At 33.5% G+C, this 16,312-nt stretch overlaps 1 protein-coding gene across 2 annotated transcripts in view; it reads left to right on the top strand.

Annotated features, from left to right (window-relative positions):
* LOC145693225 (protein timeless-like) overlaps positions 1-14,721 on the top strand; it is a gene marked incomplete at its 5' end in the record, with an annotated part of 36,085 nt that extends 21,364 nt beyond the window's left edge. Inside the window, 2 exon segments of one of the 2 annotated variants that reach the window (XM_081769017.1) lie at positions 509-610; positions 12,684-14,721. In XM_081769017.1, the coding sequence (XP_081625143.1) occupies positions 509-610; positions 12,684-12,963 (382 nt within the window). 2 annotated transcript variants of the gene reach the window in all.
* Positions 14,722-16,312: the final 1,591 nt, after the last annotated feature.

Genomic DNA, 16,312 nt, shown 5'->3' with positions numbered 1-16,312 from the left:
AATAAATGCTACACTTATTAATAAGAAATACCTCAGAAATATTTTCTAGTAGCATCAGGTTAAGTTTTAGAAATATATAAAACTTTGTACAGTTCAATTTTCTTCAAAATTAGTAATTTATTTTATTAGCAGAATACACATCATAACAACATGTGAAACTGTACTTATAGTTGCTTTCAGCTATCAAATTACATTTGCATCAATTTGATATTGAGAGAAAGTTTTTAATTAAAAGAAAAAATGTGTTTGTAGAATTGACAGTTATATTCATGTCTCTAGTTATGAATATGATCACTATAAATAATGTTATATTGAATTGAGTTAAATACTGTTCCTCTCTAAGATGTGGAAAGGAACTAATCCCCTCAGTTAATATTTTTTACATTAGTTAAATAAAACTTCTACCTTCCAGCTAAATAAAATTGCATAACGTTGGCTGTATGTTGATTGTAAATTTACATAAAAATATTCATGAGATATATTGACACGTATTTATTGGATCCAATAGGCCCAATGCAACTTCAAATTGGCTTCAATTTGTTGTGCAGCCCCAAGTGTGTTCTCAAAGTTATGTACAGCCAGGTCCATCACATCAATCAACTATTTCGAGGTAATATGTTACGTGTTTTAAATGTATAAACGCACCAAATTTTAATCTCTTCTTTGTTTATGTATCTAATAACGTCGGCGGCTTATATGCTGCCATCTTCATCGAAGGATTTAGGAAGAATGGTTTGAAATTTAGGGTAACAAAATTTATCTTCAAATGCCTTTGAATCCTGCTTACTCAACAAAAATATTTATTGTATGTTATTGGTTTTTATCGGAGTTGCCAGATCATGTCAGACCATTTTAATTGATTTTACTTGTCAAAATATTATGTAGTCATTTATTTTGTAAGAAATTGGTTGTTGCTTACAATAAATATGTTACTGGTAGTATCATTCTTTCTTGAGTATGAAAAGTGCTTCAAATATACTTCTTTCTGTATACAAAAGCTATTTTTATAGCATACGTAAATCCGCAATAATGTGTTTGTGCAGAAATAAATGCTTTGATAGATCCGAAATTGCTGAATCTTTCTCTTTGGAATTTCCGAGATTTCTTTACTTTGGCCCCAAAGTTGCGTTTAGTCATTGCGCATTTATTTCATATGCGCATATAATTAAGTCATTTGCATTTTCATGTAAGTTTGTAAACTCCAGATTAAATATTATTTTCTACAAAGTAATATTTGAATTTTAAATACTTGTTTTGATCTATGTGATAATAGTCAGGAGCAAAGTGTCTCACCTCACTGTGCACAATGTCTATCACATGTGCCTCGGCTCCAACAGTTAGCACGAAGTCCCGTGTCAGTTTTCTCGAAGGGTGCATGGCATTGCATTAGTTGATAGGTGGCAGGTTATTTGCACAAGGAAGTCCTTAGATAACCATTCTTTATCTCGAAGAACATTCTCTGATATTAATTCCGGAGATACTTAATGTGGCCCAGAAGGTCGCCAGAGGGAGAATTTCCAGAAGTTGTTACCTTGAGTGTCACAGGTTCTTGGATCAGTAAGGATCACTACTGAGATTGACAGAATGCTGATAAATTATTCATTTAGTTTATTTTATTATAACAATTTATTTATTTATTTCCATAATATTTTCTTTATATTGCTTCCATTGTCCTGTTATTCCATCCTTATTGCTGTTATTGTATATGTACTTTTATTTTTGTGTATATCCATATATAGCGCATGCGTATTATGTATTGGATGTTTGTCAAAGTACATGGAATTCCTGTTATAGTATTGGTTAGTAATGCATGTTTATTATTATTATTATTATTATTGAAATAATACCATAATATACTAAAACAAGGTAATAACCGTTAAAATACTAGTAGTGCACCGTAATATTAAGCAAGATTTGTTAGATTAATCAAATGTTGGTTGCTATTATAATTAATCTGTACCAGAATCAGCAACCAAATAAGTCCCTTAAGTTAATTGTTACTTACATTTCCTCGATTTTACTGCATTGACTGTGATAAGAGTGACGTTTATATTATTTTGGTAATACAACCTGTAATTTTGAACATTGATGTGGACTAGGATCTTGAAACTTTGAAGAATTAGGCTTTAGGAAACATAGTCACAGGAGAAACACATTGCTAGATAACCTGTACTTATGTTTCATGTTATCAAGAAACTGTTGTTCGTAAAACCAAAAATTGTTAATCTTGTTAGAATAATGAAAAGATGTTACCTTACAAACCTTGGTAATACAACCTGTAATTTTGAACATTGATGTGGACTAGGATCTTGAAACTTTGAAGAATTAGGCTTTAGGAAACATAGTCACAGGAGAAACACATTGCTAGATAACCTGTACTTATGTTTCATGTTATCAAGAAACTGTTGTTCGTAAAACCAAAAATTGTTAATCTTGTTAGAATAATGAAAAGATGTTACCTTACAAAGGACTCTAATCGCTGCTGCCCTTTCACACTCTACCTACAAATCTTAGGTCGGTCAAATCTATGCTCAATAGAATTTCTGAAGTTCTTACTACTGCTGCAGATAAGTTGGCTCAGAATCTTCATGAATAATATTTATTTTCATATAGTTTCCAACAATTCGACACGTTATTTGTTCCGTGTTAATTCGTGAATTTTTTGTAGCAAAAATAAATTTCTTTCTTGTATTTTTTAAGTAATTGCTGACACAGAATTTAGTGTCTTAATCACCAATCGATTTAATATGGAACACACAGCGTAATGTTAATTGAGATAAAATTTTTAATGTGTAAGATAAAATTAGTGTGCAAGACAAGCTATGTAACAAATAATGAAACAATTCGATAAACTTAACTACGAGGGGAGGATCAAATATAAACGGGATTTTTGTCCCTCAACATCAACAGTTGGTAGGACTGGCCGCGCGCTTCTGCTATGTTGAAGCGGGACCGCTGGGAGTGGAGAGAACGTGCTGTTAGATATTTTCCGCCATTTCGTCAGTACCGCTCATGATGTCGGAGCAACAGGTGCACATAATTATAAAATTTCTTGCTCGTGAAGGAGTTACAGCGGCAGAAATTTGCTAGAGATTGACTGCACAGTTCGGGGACCAAACATTGTCAAGGACGCGTGTGTATGCCTGGCATAAAAGGTTCAAAGAAGGACGAGAACATGTGAAAAATCAGCAACACGATCGCCATCCTCGGACCAGCATTACGGACGAAAACATTCGTGCGGTTAAAGGCATTATTGACGACGATCGACGAGTAACAGTATCAGAAGTTGCAGAACAAGTCTAAATCAGCTATGGGAGTTATCAAGCAATTATCAAAAACGAACTACAGTTTCATAAAATGTGTTCCAGATGGGTCCCTCACTTTTTGACCGAAACTCGGAAGTTGAGACGTTTGGAGGTCTGTCAGAGGCTTAAAGCAAGGTTTGCGGAAGAAGGTGATGCATTTTTGAGTTGGATCGTTACCTGCGACGAAACATGAGTTCACCACTACACTCCTGAATCCATTAAAGAGTGTCGGAGGAAAGGGGAGGCAGCACCAGTAAAAGCCAAGACTCGACTCTCAGCTGACAAGGTTCTTTCAGCCGTTTTTTCGATCGGCGATGCATTTTGCTGATTGACTTTTTACATGAGCGACGCACAATAAATGCTGAATACTACTGCGAGCTGTTGAATAAGGTGAGAGTTGCATATCGCCGCAAAAGACGAGACCAATCGATTCGACAGATCCTCCTCCTGCACGACAATGCGCGACCCCATACTGCAGCTCGGACTGTCTCGAAGCTACAGGAAATGCACTGGACATCTGGACTACACTTGAACATCTTCCTTACAGCCCGAACTTATCGCCCTGCGATTTCCATTTGTTCGGACCGCTTAAAGATATTACGGTGCTGGGCTCGATCCGTGTACCTTCCTGACTGAGACTTTTGTCCCTGTGAAGGGCTTAGCCATTCTATTACGGTTCTGGGTTCGAGCAGCATAGTGCTGCATGGTGCACACCGTCCTCAACCGGCCTCCGCAGAGAACTCCCTATTCCTCGCCCTCAAATAATACAGCTTTACACCATTTTATTTGTGGGTTCGGAAAGTTTGTTCACGCGACGACTGTTTGAGGAAGACGCGATACACCTCACCGTTACGGTCCAGATTCGGACGGATCACCTGGGTGAAGACCTAAGGCGTATTACGAAAATAGACGAGAGCATCATCTACTTTCATGAATCGAACACAAGTTATCCAACAATCACGTTCCCGTTACGTCATGCAATCTGTGAAAGAAAAACTGACAAAATTACATCTTATTGTGCCATTTATTGGAAATAAACAAACGTACCTGAAATAAACAAACTTTTCTTACACTTGTCGCCCCATTTGTGTAACGAATTCGTAAGTATACTTTTTACCACTCACTTCAATATTTGCTGTCCGCCATGGCTTATAGAATAGTGTGATCACATTTTAGTTGAGACACTATATATCCGTCGAATCCACTCACAAAAATCGTCCTTTCTTCCGATATTGAGAATTTAACAGACAGTCATCCCAAGTGAACGCAGTGACAAAGTTATGTTCTTGTTTCTGATAAAGAATTGACTTATTTCTACCAAATTTTATGTTAGTCGCTGATTATATGACCATTGTCTTCGGGTACCACCCGCCAAGTTCCTTTTTTCACCTTTAATCTTGATCACTCAACCTCGTTGTTATGAAATATTACTTAGGGTCGATTTACTTTAATAATGTTTTATTTCAAAACTACCAAAACATCCACATTAACAGCACTGTTTTTAATGGGTGATTACGCGATATCACGAATATTAAAGTTTTCTTAAAAAAGAATATTACTATTTATATTCTTCAAAATGTTTTGGGTTCAGGATTCAGCGTTATTCTAAAATTTTAGCTGAGTCATTCATAGCACACACACACACCAACACACATTGAAGTCCAACTAAAAACTCCATTCTTTCCTTTTTCTCTTCTTCTATCTGACTTTTAGTACCACCAGGCGGCAGCACGATCAACAAGAAGCATACACCACACAAAGTGTACGAATTCAGATAAACGTCACATAATGCTCTAACGCAGAATTTGCGTTTATACGAAAAATATTTTAAGCAGAATTTTGGTACAGTTACAAAGAAGCACTAGGAGGGCAACGGTTTGAAGATGACGAGAGTGTGGAAGAATTCGGACGCAACTGGCTGGTGACACGACCCTGTTCTTTTTACGATGAGGGCATCAGAAAGCTGGCCATACGCTGGGACAAATGCATTTCCAAAGGAGGAAACTACGTGGAAAAATAAATTATAATTGCTTTGTGGTATTTAATAAATGAATTTACATAAAAAATAAAATCCCGTTTATATATGATCCACCCTTGAAGAAAATAAGACATCAACTTACAAAATTACGACATAAGAAGAAATAAACAAAGAGTATCGTATGGAAAAAAGAGTAAAATTTGGAAGGCAGCGCAAAGCGGAGCATTATAAGAGAAACTGCAATCCATTTTTGGTCGATGTTAAAATTGGTTTTAATTTTGTTAGTTACAATATATGTGTGTGTGCTTCTATGTGCTCTATTGACGTCATAACCATTTTGTTTTCATAAATATGGTCATATGAAAATACAGTATAGAGAATACACAAATGATTTTTATTTACGAATTCAAACTGGGTCATTCTGCATAGCAAGCCGTAAAAAACATTAACAGTATTTTTGGGCCAGGAATTGCGATTAAACCAACATTCGCTGTTGGTGTGTCAAATTTCGTTTCGGTGACACAGCATTACAAAATGACTTTTGTAGGCACCGACCAACATCATGTTCGAATGAACTCCTCAGGAACACTGTGGAACGGACCCTTGGAGAAGTGTTCGTGCTATTGCAGACGAGTTAGGCATACACCATATTATTGTCGTTCGGCGTTTCCATGAAATTGGTAGGTTAAAAAAAAAAAAAAAAAAAAAAAAAAAAAAAAAAAAACTGAATGCATGGATGCCACATGAGTTGATAACCGCCGAGAAAGTTTCCTCCATTGTATTGTTATTTCAGATCAAAAACGAATCTTCTAGTAATCGTAAACGGTTAGGAGAAGCATAATCAACATTTAGAACTGTTTCTTAACGCCATCTTTCCACCCACAGAAGGTGTTGTTGATGCTATGATGGTCTGTGGTGGAGAGATCCATCATGTCTTTCTCAGGCAGGGTGAAATTATCAATGCAGATCGTTACAATGATGAACTACATGAAAGACTCCACAAGCATAAATTTATGTTCAAAAGGCATGGTGTCCTCATTTTGAATCCACATATGTCGCACAAAGGACGGTGCAAGCTTTTCATGAGTTGCATAGCGAGAGTTTGGCTACGGACATATAATTTGAAGTACTCACAAACTACCTCTATAAGAATTGTTACGGAAGTACCCGAAGAATTCTGAAACACGAATATTTGGACAGGACACATATTAGTTCCTAAGTGAAGTCTTGACCCGACTGCGGTAGGTCTCATACTTTCGGATCTATGGACCCTTAAATTTAATTTTTTTCATGTTTTCGGCAGCCTATAACTTCGAAGCACTTGTGCACCCAGGTTCGTCTATACTTTTTGTCTTATTTTAGTGTCAAGAATTACCTCCTAAACGTTGTTGGTGTTTTGTAACACCCTGTTTACTCAAGTTTGGCGTAGAAGTCCCAGTTATTCATTTAATGTACCTTATTTTTCTAACTTTACCCTAAATTTTACGTAGAGATCTATGTTGTTATTAAACTGTAATTGTTCAGTTTTAGATATAAAAAGATTATCGTGGAGAGAGTAAAAATATTTTCTATATTTAAATTAAATATATTTCTGGCAACTCTGATGGAAATGAATAACGTACACCGAATATGTGTCGAGCAGCATTGATGATAAGTAAGAACATTTATTACATATTTGTTCTTATCTTTCGTAACGCCTTCAATTCGAAACACATTCTTCCTAGATGTTCCGAAAGAGACGACATAGTGTAAGTCGCCGAAATTATTATGCTGCATGACCAAAGAAGAGAAATAAATTTTGGCGAGTTTATATATTTCGAGGTACGCAAAGAAATTGTGTTCAAGCGTTAAAAACATTCAAGCATGTTTACGAGAAAAAGTATTAGACGTTTGCCAGGAGGTTCGTACATATTCTACATGATTAAATATTGTCATTGAATTTGTAATGATATTTAAGTTCTATATTGTTTGTTTTTGAAACACACACTGTTTTAAGTGGTATGATATGTTTTGTTATTTGAAATACACTATTATCTAAATATTTATGTCTTACATGTCATGCTAAAATTAGTATTTCAGCTAAAATTCTAAAAGGGCTCTGTAAAATTATCGAGTTTACTTTAGTGATAGTTTGGTAATTATCTGTGTATGTATATGCATGAATAAATGGGGGAAATGAACTGAAAAGTAGAATAAGATTGCTTCGAATGTGTAAGTAATATTAAAGTAATATAGTATTTATTTATTCGTAGTTTACTTATGTATGTTCAGTAATTGTTCTTTTCTTCTCTGTCTCTTTGTGAATTATTTATAATTCCTCCATTGAACTTTCTCAGCTTTCAAATCTCTGAAAGCCAATTTGCACCGGACCTAACTTCCTCAATTACTCCTCTTTTCTGAAATATTTTTTTTCTTCGTCTTCTTCCCTTTTATGTCTGGTGAAACATTACTGAGTTAGCTTATGGATGATAAAGTGAAATCGCATAGCAGAGTAAATCAATTATCATAGTTATCTGTTATTCCTGATATGAGATCAGTTAATACTTATCTGATACCCCTTAGATTTTAACAAGAAGATACAGTTATTGGCTTCAGCTTTCACGCTTGTTTAATGACTAGCACACAGGAATCTTTGGTGCATTGCATTCCCGGATTCGATTTTCGGTGGGAAAGCACTGAATTTGAACACATTACTTTAATTCGGTTATCCACCTTAAACTCTAGGTTCACGTTTCATATAGCCTTGGTGCTGAAAATGGACACTACAAACTTCAACAAATAACAAATTTTCCAATTTCCAAAGTGAAGAGCACTATCAGAGATAAAAAGGTAAAAAAAGAAGATAGAACAGAATTCAATACGTGGATATACGATCTTTCACAAAAATAACTAAAGCACAAATAAAATCGCTATTGAAAGCTTGTCTCACATAATATCCTCGTGTTAAGAGATGTCAAACATAACTTGTAATAGTCGAACTATGTGGATTTACCGTAACCCAAAAATGAAAGTTCAGTCTATAAGAAATTCAGTGTCGACTCTTGAGGGAAATCACATCGGTAAAGCTTAGAAGTTTATCGTTACAAGTTAACGGAAGAAAAGAATTAGGACAATACGTAAGTTTCTTTCCTTTAACTTGTAAGATAACATTTCAATTTTTACCGATGCGACTTCCCTCAAGACCTATCCCTAAAGAGGAGGATTTAGGATTTAGATTTCTGGGCTTCCGGCATTTATGGCCATTTAGCCCGTCGCGCATGAGGGATGACGTCCCTCGGCGAGCACAGTACCCGGAGAAAGGGAAAGACGAAAGCGGCCAGGGATCTATAAGTAGGCATCATCCCGACATTTGTCTGGAGTGAATGAGGAAAATCCAGGAAAACATCATTCAGAATGGCTGGCCTGAAAAAGCTTTTTACACTTTTCAACCTAGTGCCCCCACCAGGAATCGAACCCAGGACCGCTCGCACCGAAGGTGAGGACGTTAGCGACTACACTACGCAAGACCACCCTATCCCTGACGAATGTTAATCTGTATATAATTAAGAAAACCTTATAAGTATCATGTACTCATTGCTTGTTATATACCTTAAGTGATATTTCTTTGTCATCCGTGTATTATACAGTGTTAAAAAAGGTAATTTCGTACCCAAAACTTTCAACAAATAAAGATTGAAAGGTCGTCTCCGTTTGATGCTAAAACATAAATATCAACATGCCACAAGTTTCGTAAAGCTATTGCTTTAAACGCACAGACGTACCAACTGGGTTAAAACAACTTGTATCTGTAAAAAGGGTGACGCGTTAGCTCAGTGATAGAGCGTTCTCCATTTGTACATGGGGTTCCTGGTTATCCCAGACAATAAGTTTGTGAGGGACAACGTCGTATTAATGGGCTTTCTTGTGATTATTCCGCTTCCCCTCAAATAATCATACCACTAATTTCTTTTTCGTAATCATTCATTTCATTAATATTGGCATTGTACACACAAAACGCCAGTTCGGCCTCCGCATCAGTGGCGGCGTAAGGCAAACTGGGGCCAGGGGCCAGCGAAGTAGATCGGGGCCCCTTCTCGAACAATCATGATTTATATACTGCTATTTTTGACATTCATTTGCATAATCATTCTTCCTGTTTACTCCTCCTTCCCCCTTTCCCATTGGCGTGTATGTTTAAACCATCTTAATTTGGGATATATTAAATAAATGGGGGTGAAATTCAGCATTCCTCTATATTTTTATAATGTTCAGAATCGCCTTTAGGCTGGTATCTAAAAATAAAACCGGACCTAATTTTTAAACAAAGGACACGATAGATAAAAGATTATAGATACAATTGTAAATGAAACTACAACCCACGCCAGGAATAACATAATCTTAAGAACAAACAAAACGCAACAACAAAGAATCCATAATTTATCCTACACCTATCCTGTACTATCCTAGTTTAAACATGTAATGTAATTAGATGGAATAGTGGAAGTAATCTCCTAATAATACATTTAGAGACAAATTTACGAACAAAATGTAACAATGAGTTGATATTGAAAAAATTGCGAATAATTTAACCGATGCGATTTCTAAATGAAAGCTCCTAGAATTTTCTTGTTCGGTTCTCGCCTGTGGTGTTTTCCCTGTTCAATTTCTCATATGGTTAAGTTTTATTCATGGTTTCTCATCTGTCTGAGTTTACGCCAAATGGGTTTTATTTGATTATATTTTTCTCCTAAAACTAGCCCCATTCACTTTAACATTCGGTTTCTCTCTAATGATCATACATGATACTTAAACACTTTTTTTTTTTTTTTTTTTAAGCGAACTATTAGTAAATAGTGGCTAGAATACATTTCTCTCTTGCATGTCTTTTTCATTTATCTTTTACTAGGTTTCTCTGTAGTGATAATATACGATCTATTTAGTCCCACTGTTTTAGCCGAAAAATCAATGAACAGTTAAGCACTAGAATGTTCCTCTCCAGCTTGTCTTTCTGGATCAAAAGATCCAATATATTTCAATCAAAAATTTTCTTGTAGGCCTTATATCTGGCCAACTGCATATAGTGTGTCCTAACCCAAACTATTACTTAAACTCAGTATGGTGTGCTTGTTCTGAGAAAAAAAAAAAAAAAACTCAATTTAGATACCGTTCAAAAATTTTGTGCCCCCTGATCCAAAACTAATTATTGGCCAAGACCTCAATCTTTTGATGCATTTTTTGGATCATTCCTAAACTTTTTGTTTACTATTGTTTCCAGATTTCACAATTGATTTATGATTACATTACTTTGTATTTAATAATTCAATCATATTTATATTCTGTCACTTATGACTATTTCCATTACCACCCACTAACACACTTAGTATTAGAAAATATTATGACAAGAAAACATGGATACACTGAGTAATTGTGGATATATCATAGATTAAATATGTGAACTCAGAATTCTACTACGGGTAGAATCTACTTTTCATTACCACCCATCACCAGTTAATTGATAGATTTTTACGGCTTTTTATTATACTTTTGGCACCTTTGTAATTTTATTGTCTTAAGTTGAAACTACTTTCGACGATAGTTCCACTACCTTATTAGCCTATTCCACCAGCATTCAGAATACTACCTTTCATGCTCTGGTAGCTGTGAAAGTTTCAACTATATTATAAAAATCCAAAGTAGATGCTATTTCATTTTCGATGGAAAGAATGGCCAGATTCGTGAGTCTTTCTTGATTCATTTTGAAGAGCAAGTATGATTGTATCAGCTTCATTTTGCTGGAAGACCTTTCACGTGATGCGACAGACACGGACAGTGTGATCAAAATCTGAAGAGCGGTTGCCAAACTTTTGTAAGCTTCAAGCCCCATTGAAGGCATATTTCAGTATGCCTTGTGGGGAAAAGTTAAGTTGTTCTTTAGCTTTCTGAGCACATCTTAGTGAACGGATTATATTCTTACATTCCTGAAATAATTCTACAGCATCCAGATCATTTGGGTAGAACAAAGCCAAATAAGAGCAATATGCTTTTAGCCTTTCCTCGCTCTCAACATGTAGCTGCTGCACAAAGTTGGCAAAGTAAAAGAATAGTTCTATTTTATTTTCATCTAAATATAGAAGGAAGTATTATAACATATAATTCACGTAAATTATTTTTTCTTTTGAATATTTGAACATTTCTTTTCTTATTGAACATTTTCTTCACTCTAAATTTGTGGGCTGAAGTGTAAATTCATACGCCAAAACACAAAAGCAAAGAAGGGGAAACCAGCTAAGGAAAAGGATTTCGCTCGCTGAAAATTAGACTTGTGAAGGACAAAAGAAACAAGACAGAAGTAAAATAAGTGAATCAGGACTATAGCGTCACCTTAATAAAGCATTATGTACATTGATCACTTCTTTGTGCCCTTCCCTTGAACTGATAAATAAATAAATATATAAACCGTGATATTTTAGAAGCAGGCTAGCAAACGGGGCCCATTACTTGCATCATAAGACCTTAGAATGAAAATAGCACAATATACTTCGATTTTTCTTTTATTATATTTTAATCTAAGCTCAGCTTTTTCCTTTAAATTTCCCTGAGGTTGTTGAACAGAGTGAAACTTTTATTTTATTCATATTGTATTACACATACGTTTTTTCCTTTAAATTTTTTTGGGGCCTCAAAAGAGTGAAACTTTTATTTCATTTATTTTTCACCTACATTCAGCTTTTTTCTTTAATTTTTAGGGGCCCCAAAAAAGTGAAACGTTTATTATTTTTTCACCTACATTCAGAGCCTTTTCCTTTAAATTTCTTTGGGGCCCCCAAGGTAATAAAATTTTTATTTTATTTATTTTAAATCTACATTGTTTTTTTTTTTTTTTTTTAATTTCTTTGCGGGTCTGCAAGAGAGTGAAGCCCTAAGCTATAGCTTGTTTAGTTTATACGGAAATCCGGCACTGATTAGTTTTATTCGGCAGATACTTCTGTTATTTCATCTGTTATTTGGTGTAATATTGATGGACAATTAATTGCGTTTCCTTTTAGGGAAGGTGTGGATTATAAACCTTGACGGCCCTTGTAAGGCTCATGCTAACAAGTTTCTTTAGTAATTATTTTTTATCTACCGTCCGAGGGCCCCCACAAAGTGGGGCCCGGGGCGGGGGCACCGCTCGCCCCGCCCTTACGCCGCCACTGCTCCGCATAGCATAATGCTTCTTTTTCTATATGAATTCTTTATTTCAAAATATTCATTTATCTGGTTCATATTTGTACCACTTACAAGATTTTTTTATCATTCACTCTGTGCACAGTTTTCGCCTAATATCCCAAATTAAACCTCCATCCCGCCATCTTAATTTTATTTGAATAATTATTTTTAAATCAGTTAATTAAAAATTAACAACAACTTTTAACTTGCAGGTTGATTTCTCCCACCATCCCTCCAATAAAAATTAGCGAGGCTATTGCACCAGAGATGAGAAATTTCCTTTCTCCAGAACCTCTAGTAAGCCAATCGACCAATGGAATTCCAGAAGATCAGGAAGATGCTGAATTGACGCCTGAGCTAAATAGTATCGGGAGTGCAGATGAGTCAGTAGCCTCTGATTTAACTAGGATGTATGTAAGTGATGAAGAAAAATGTGATGTTCTACCAACTCCACAGAACTTTCCGTTTAATAAAAGTATGGATATATCATAATATATGTTGTGTTTTAAAAATAATGTGTGAAAAGTTAAAGAAAAAAAAGCTCAGTCAGTCTTTAATCTATACTAAATCTGGAATAGATTAAGTAAGATTTTGAAAGAAGGGATCGAGCGGAAGATCACAGAGGCTGAGCAGAGAAGTTGAAAAACAAAATAATGTTCCTTACAACAGATACCAAGGAACAGAAGCTTTTCAGACCGTTGAACGAAGTTAGAAAATTTATTAAGCCTACGACGCAGTATTAACATTAAGACACAATATTAATATTTATTCCGTTTAAAAATTTCTAAAACTAACGAACAACGAGAAAAAGAAGCACAGTAAGATCACTGGGTTGAAAATAAATTTTGTTAGAAAAGTTGAAAAGTTCAAGTAGATTCAGAGATTTTGGATACCATTATCAACGTATACATGTGTTTATTGAATTACGTATTAAAAAGAGAATTTTAGAAGTATAATAGAAAGGAAAAATGATACTCTACAACACATTAAAAAATAATCGCGAAGATTACAAAGAAAAGAATATAGTCAAGATCTTGGCGTATTGTTGCAGCAGAGAGAGAGAGAAAAATACCATTAACGGATTACATATAATTTAAGTTTCTTTTATTATTATATTTAGTTAAAGGAGAATTAATCTTTACATCGAATCTCAATTTGGATTATAATGTTATGCCTCATGGTAGTGGCAAGACATACATAAAATGAAATGATGTTTCATAAATTGCTGTAAATTAAAGATTGAAATGAATATTTAAACAACACAGATGATAACTAAAATAACTAAAATACTACTAAGGCCTCTGAATATCTTATTGAAAAGTTAGCTCATTACAAGCGGGAGTCTTAGGAGATGTCATAGACATACGTTTGGGAGACTGACAAAGGGCTTCTAACATATCAGCGCTGGTTATTTATTAAATATTCAGGCAAAACAGAAAGATGTTTGATATTTTTATATACATATTTGAAAAACATATATTATATTGATACTTAAGAAAATTGAAGCACACGGTATGAATTGTGGAATTAGTTCTAAAATAATGTATTTTGAAGAAAATGTATACTTTCTATGTGTACTTGCGAAATATATGCATATACTTCTATATACTTATGTTCATTGGTATTCTATGAATAGTAAGAAGGTAATGTATATTAGTAACAATTCTTTGGTTATGAAATAGTGATAGAAAAAAGTGAAATGTAGATTTGGTATGATTTTATGTAGTGTTACGTAAAAAATAACAACATAATTTAACATATGATCGATACATAATTTTACATATGTATTTAAAATATGTAAAAATTATTTGATAAATTATTAAATTAAGCAATTTTTTTAAAAAAAAAACAGGCACGAACAATATTTATAAATTTTGGTTTTGATAATGGCAAGATGTGAGATATGCAATTGTTGATGTTATTTTTTTATATATTTTTCTTTGTCATAATGTTTTGATGTTTATTAATAATGTTTACAATGAGATTGTTTTAAATATTACTTTTCTAATCCTGTTTTGTAATAGTATACAATTCAATCATCTATCACTGATTCAAAGCCAATGTAACGATAAAAAGAAAATTAAAAATAACTAAATAGGTTTTTCTGAAGAAAAAGGATTGGTTTATTTTAATTAACGTAGATTACAAAATAGAAACATGGTGTTTGTGAAGGTACATTTATTTGGATGTTGAATGTTATGTGTTATTTCTGTAAGTAATTTTATGAAAATATATGTACATGAACAAGAATTAATTGCCTTTTATTTATTATTATTATTTTATATTTTGTAAGTGTTGTTTTCGTTAACATGAAAAGTTCGTGTGTTTATGTACGTAGATGCAAACTCTACAAGTTTTAACGGGGTAAATAGGTTTCATAGAGATTTACGCTTCAACAATTTTATCTTTCTTACTCTCAAGTCCTTATTAAAACTTGAAAATAATTTTTAATCATGTTATATAAGTTTTGAAATAATATTTACCATGCCAATATTAAACTTACTAATAAATATAATAAATTAAAACTTATTACCAAATATCGTATATTTATACTTCTCGACAACAACTAACTGCCTTAAACATTGGCTTATTAGTTAGATTCGTCAATATAAATACACTCTGTACGGATTTTCTGGATGATCAGTAGGGCAACCCAGAAGCATTAAAAGCATAAAAAGCATAACAGCAATTTACACATATGGTTGGTACCTTGAACATGGTTATGGCTGTCTAAGGGTCCAGAAGCAACTAAATTTAAAAGCATAATAAAGCATAATTTTAGAAAATAAAGCATAAAGTATAATTTAGAATATATAGCACAGTTTTTGGAAAAGTCTTAACTACAAGTTTAACATACTGTATTAATATTTTTTTAAAAAAAAAACAATACTTACAACGTAAAATCTTTGAGAACATAACAATGCAACAATGAGAAGCTTATTTTTATTTCTGTAAAATTTTCGGTGTAATCGTTTAAAGTGGAGAGAAGAAGAAAGGAAAAGAAGAAAACTTTCTGCCAACAATGAATAAACAATAGTTTTCTTCTAAGTGTAGCTGCGGAGTTCTGTGAGAAAAAGTTGAAGCAACATTTAAAGATTTTATAGTTAGTCCACCCCACCCCTTAATTCAGAGAAGTGTAGATTCAAAATGTACAAAAATGAGCTCAAAAACTCCACACTATATTGTTATGTGTACCTCTTGACATTGCGCACTTCCTGTACTTATATATATATATATATATATATATATATATATATATATATATATATATATATATATATATATATATATATATATATATAAACTGACTCGAGTAATGTATATCTTTTTACAGTGCCTTAAGTAGAATGTTCATTAAATTTAAAAGTAACTGGTTTTATAAAATATTAATAAATAGATCAAGATATTTAGAATATTTAATATATATATAGTAAATACGATTAATGTAAAACAATGATAGAAATTAACAATAAAGCATAATTTGGAAAAATAAAGCATAATTAAACAAAAACTAAAGCATAATGTGGGTTGGTCTAATGATCAGTTAATTGTGTTCAGTTATTGAAATTTCAAGTTCATATCATTTAACCCAAACTGGTAGTCAAAACGGCTTATAAGTTTGCACACTAATCTGATTTTCAATTAATTACAGTCGAAAGCGTTTCTAGCGGCGTCGGTTTTAATGTATTACTTTGTATAAGGACGAAACCTAGCAGTCCCGTATAAATCTTATATAAACATTGTATTTAGAAACTCTCTTAGTACAACATCGCTTATTACGACATATATAGAATTACGTATTTTTATTACATTTTCGGATAATGTATCGACGATAACGTCC

The sequence above is a fragment of the Thermobia domestica genome, chromosome 8 (genome assembly GCF_964235325.1).
Source record: "Thermobia domestica chromosome 8, izTheDome1.hap1.1, whole genome shotgun sequence".
Taxonomy (NCBI): domain Eukaryota; kingdom Metazoa; phylum Arthropoda; class Insecta; order Zygentoma; family Lepismatidae; genus Thermobia; species Thermobia domestica.
This window is presented reverse-complemented; position numbering and strand designations above follow the sequence as displayed.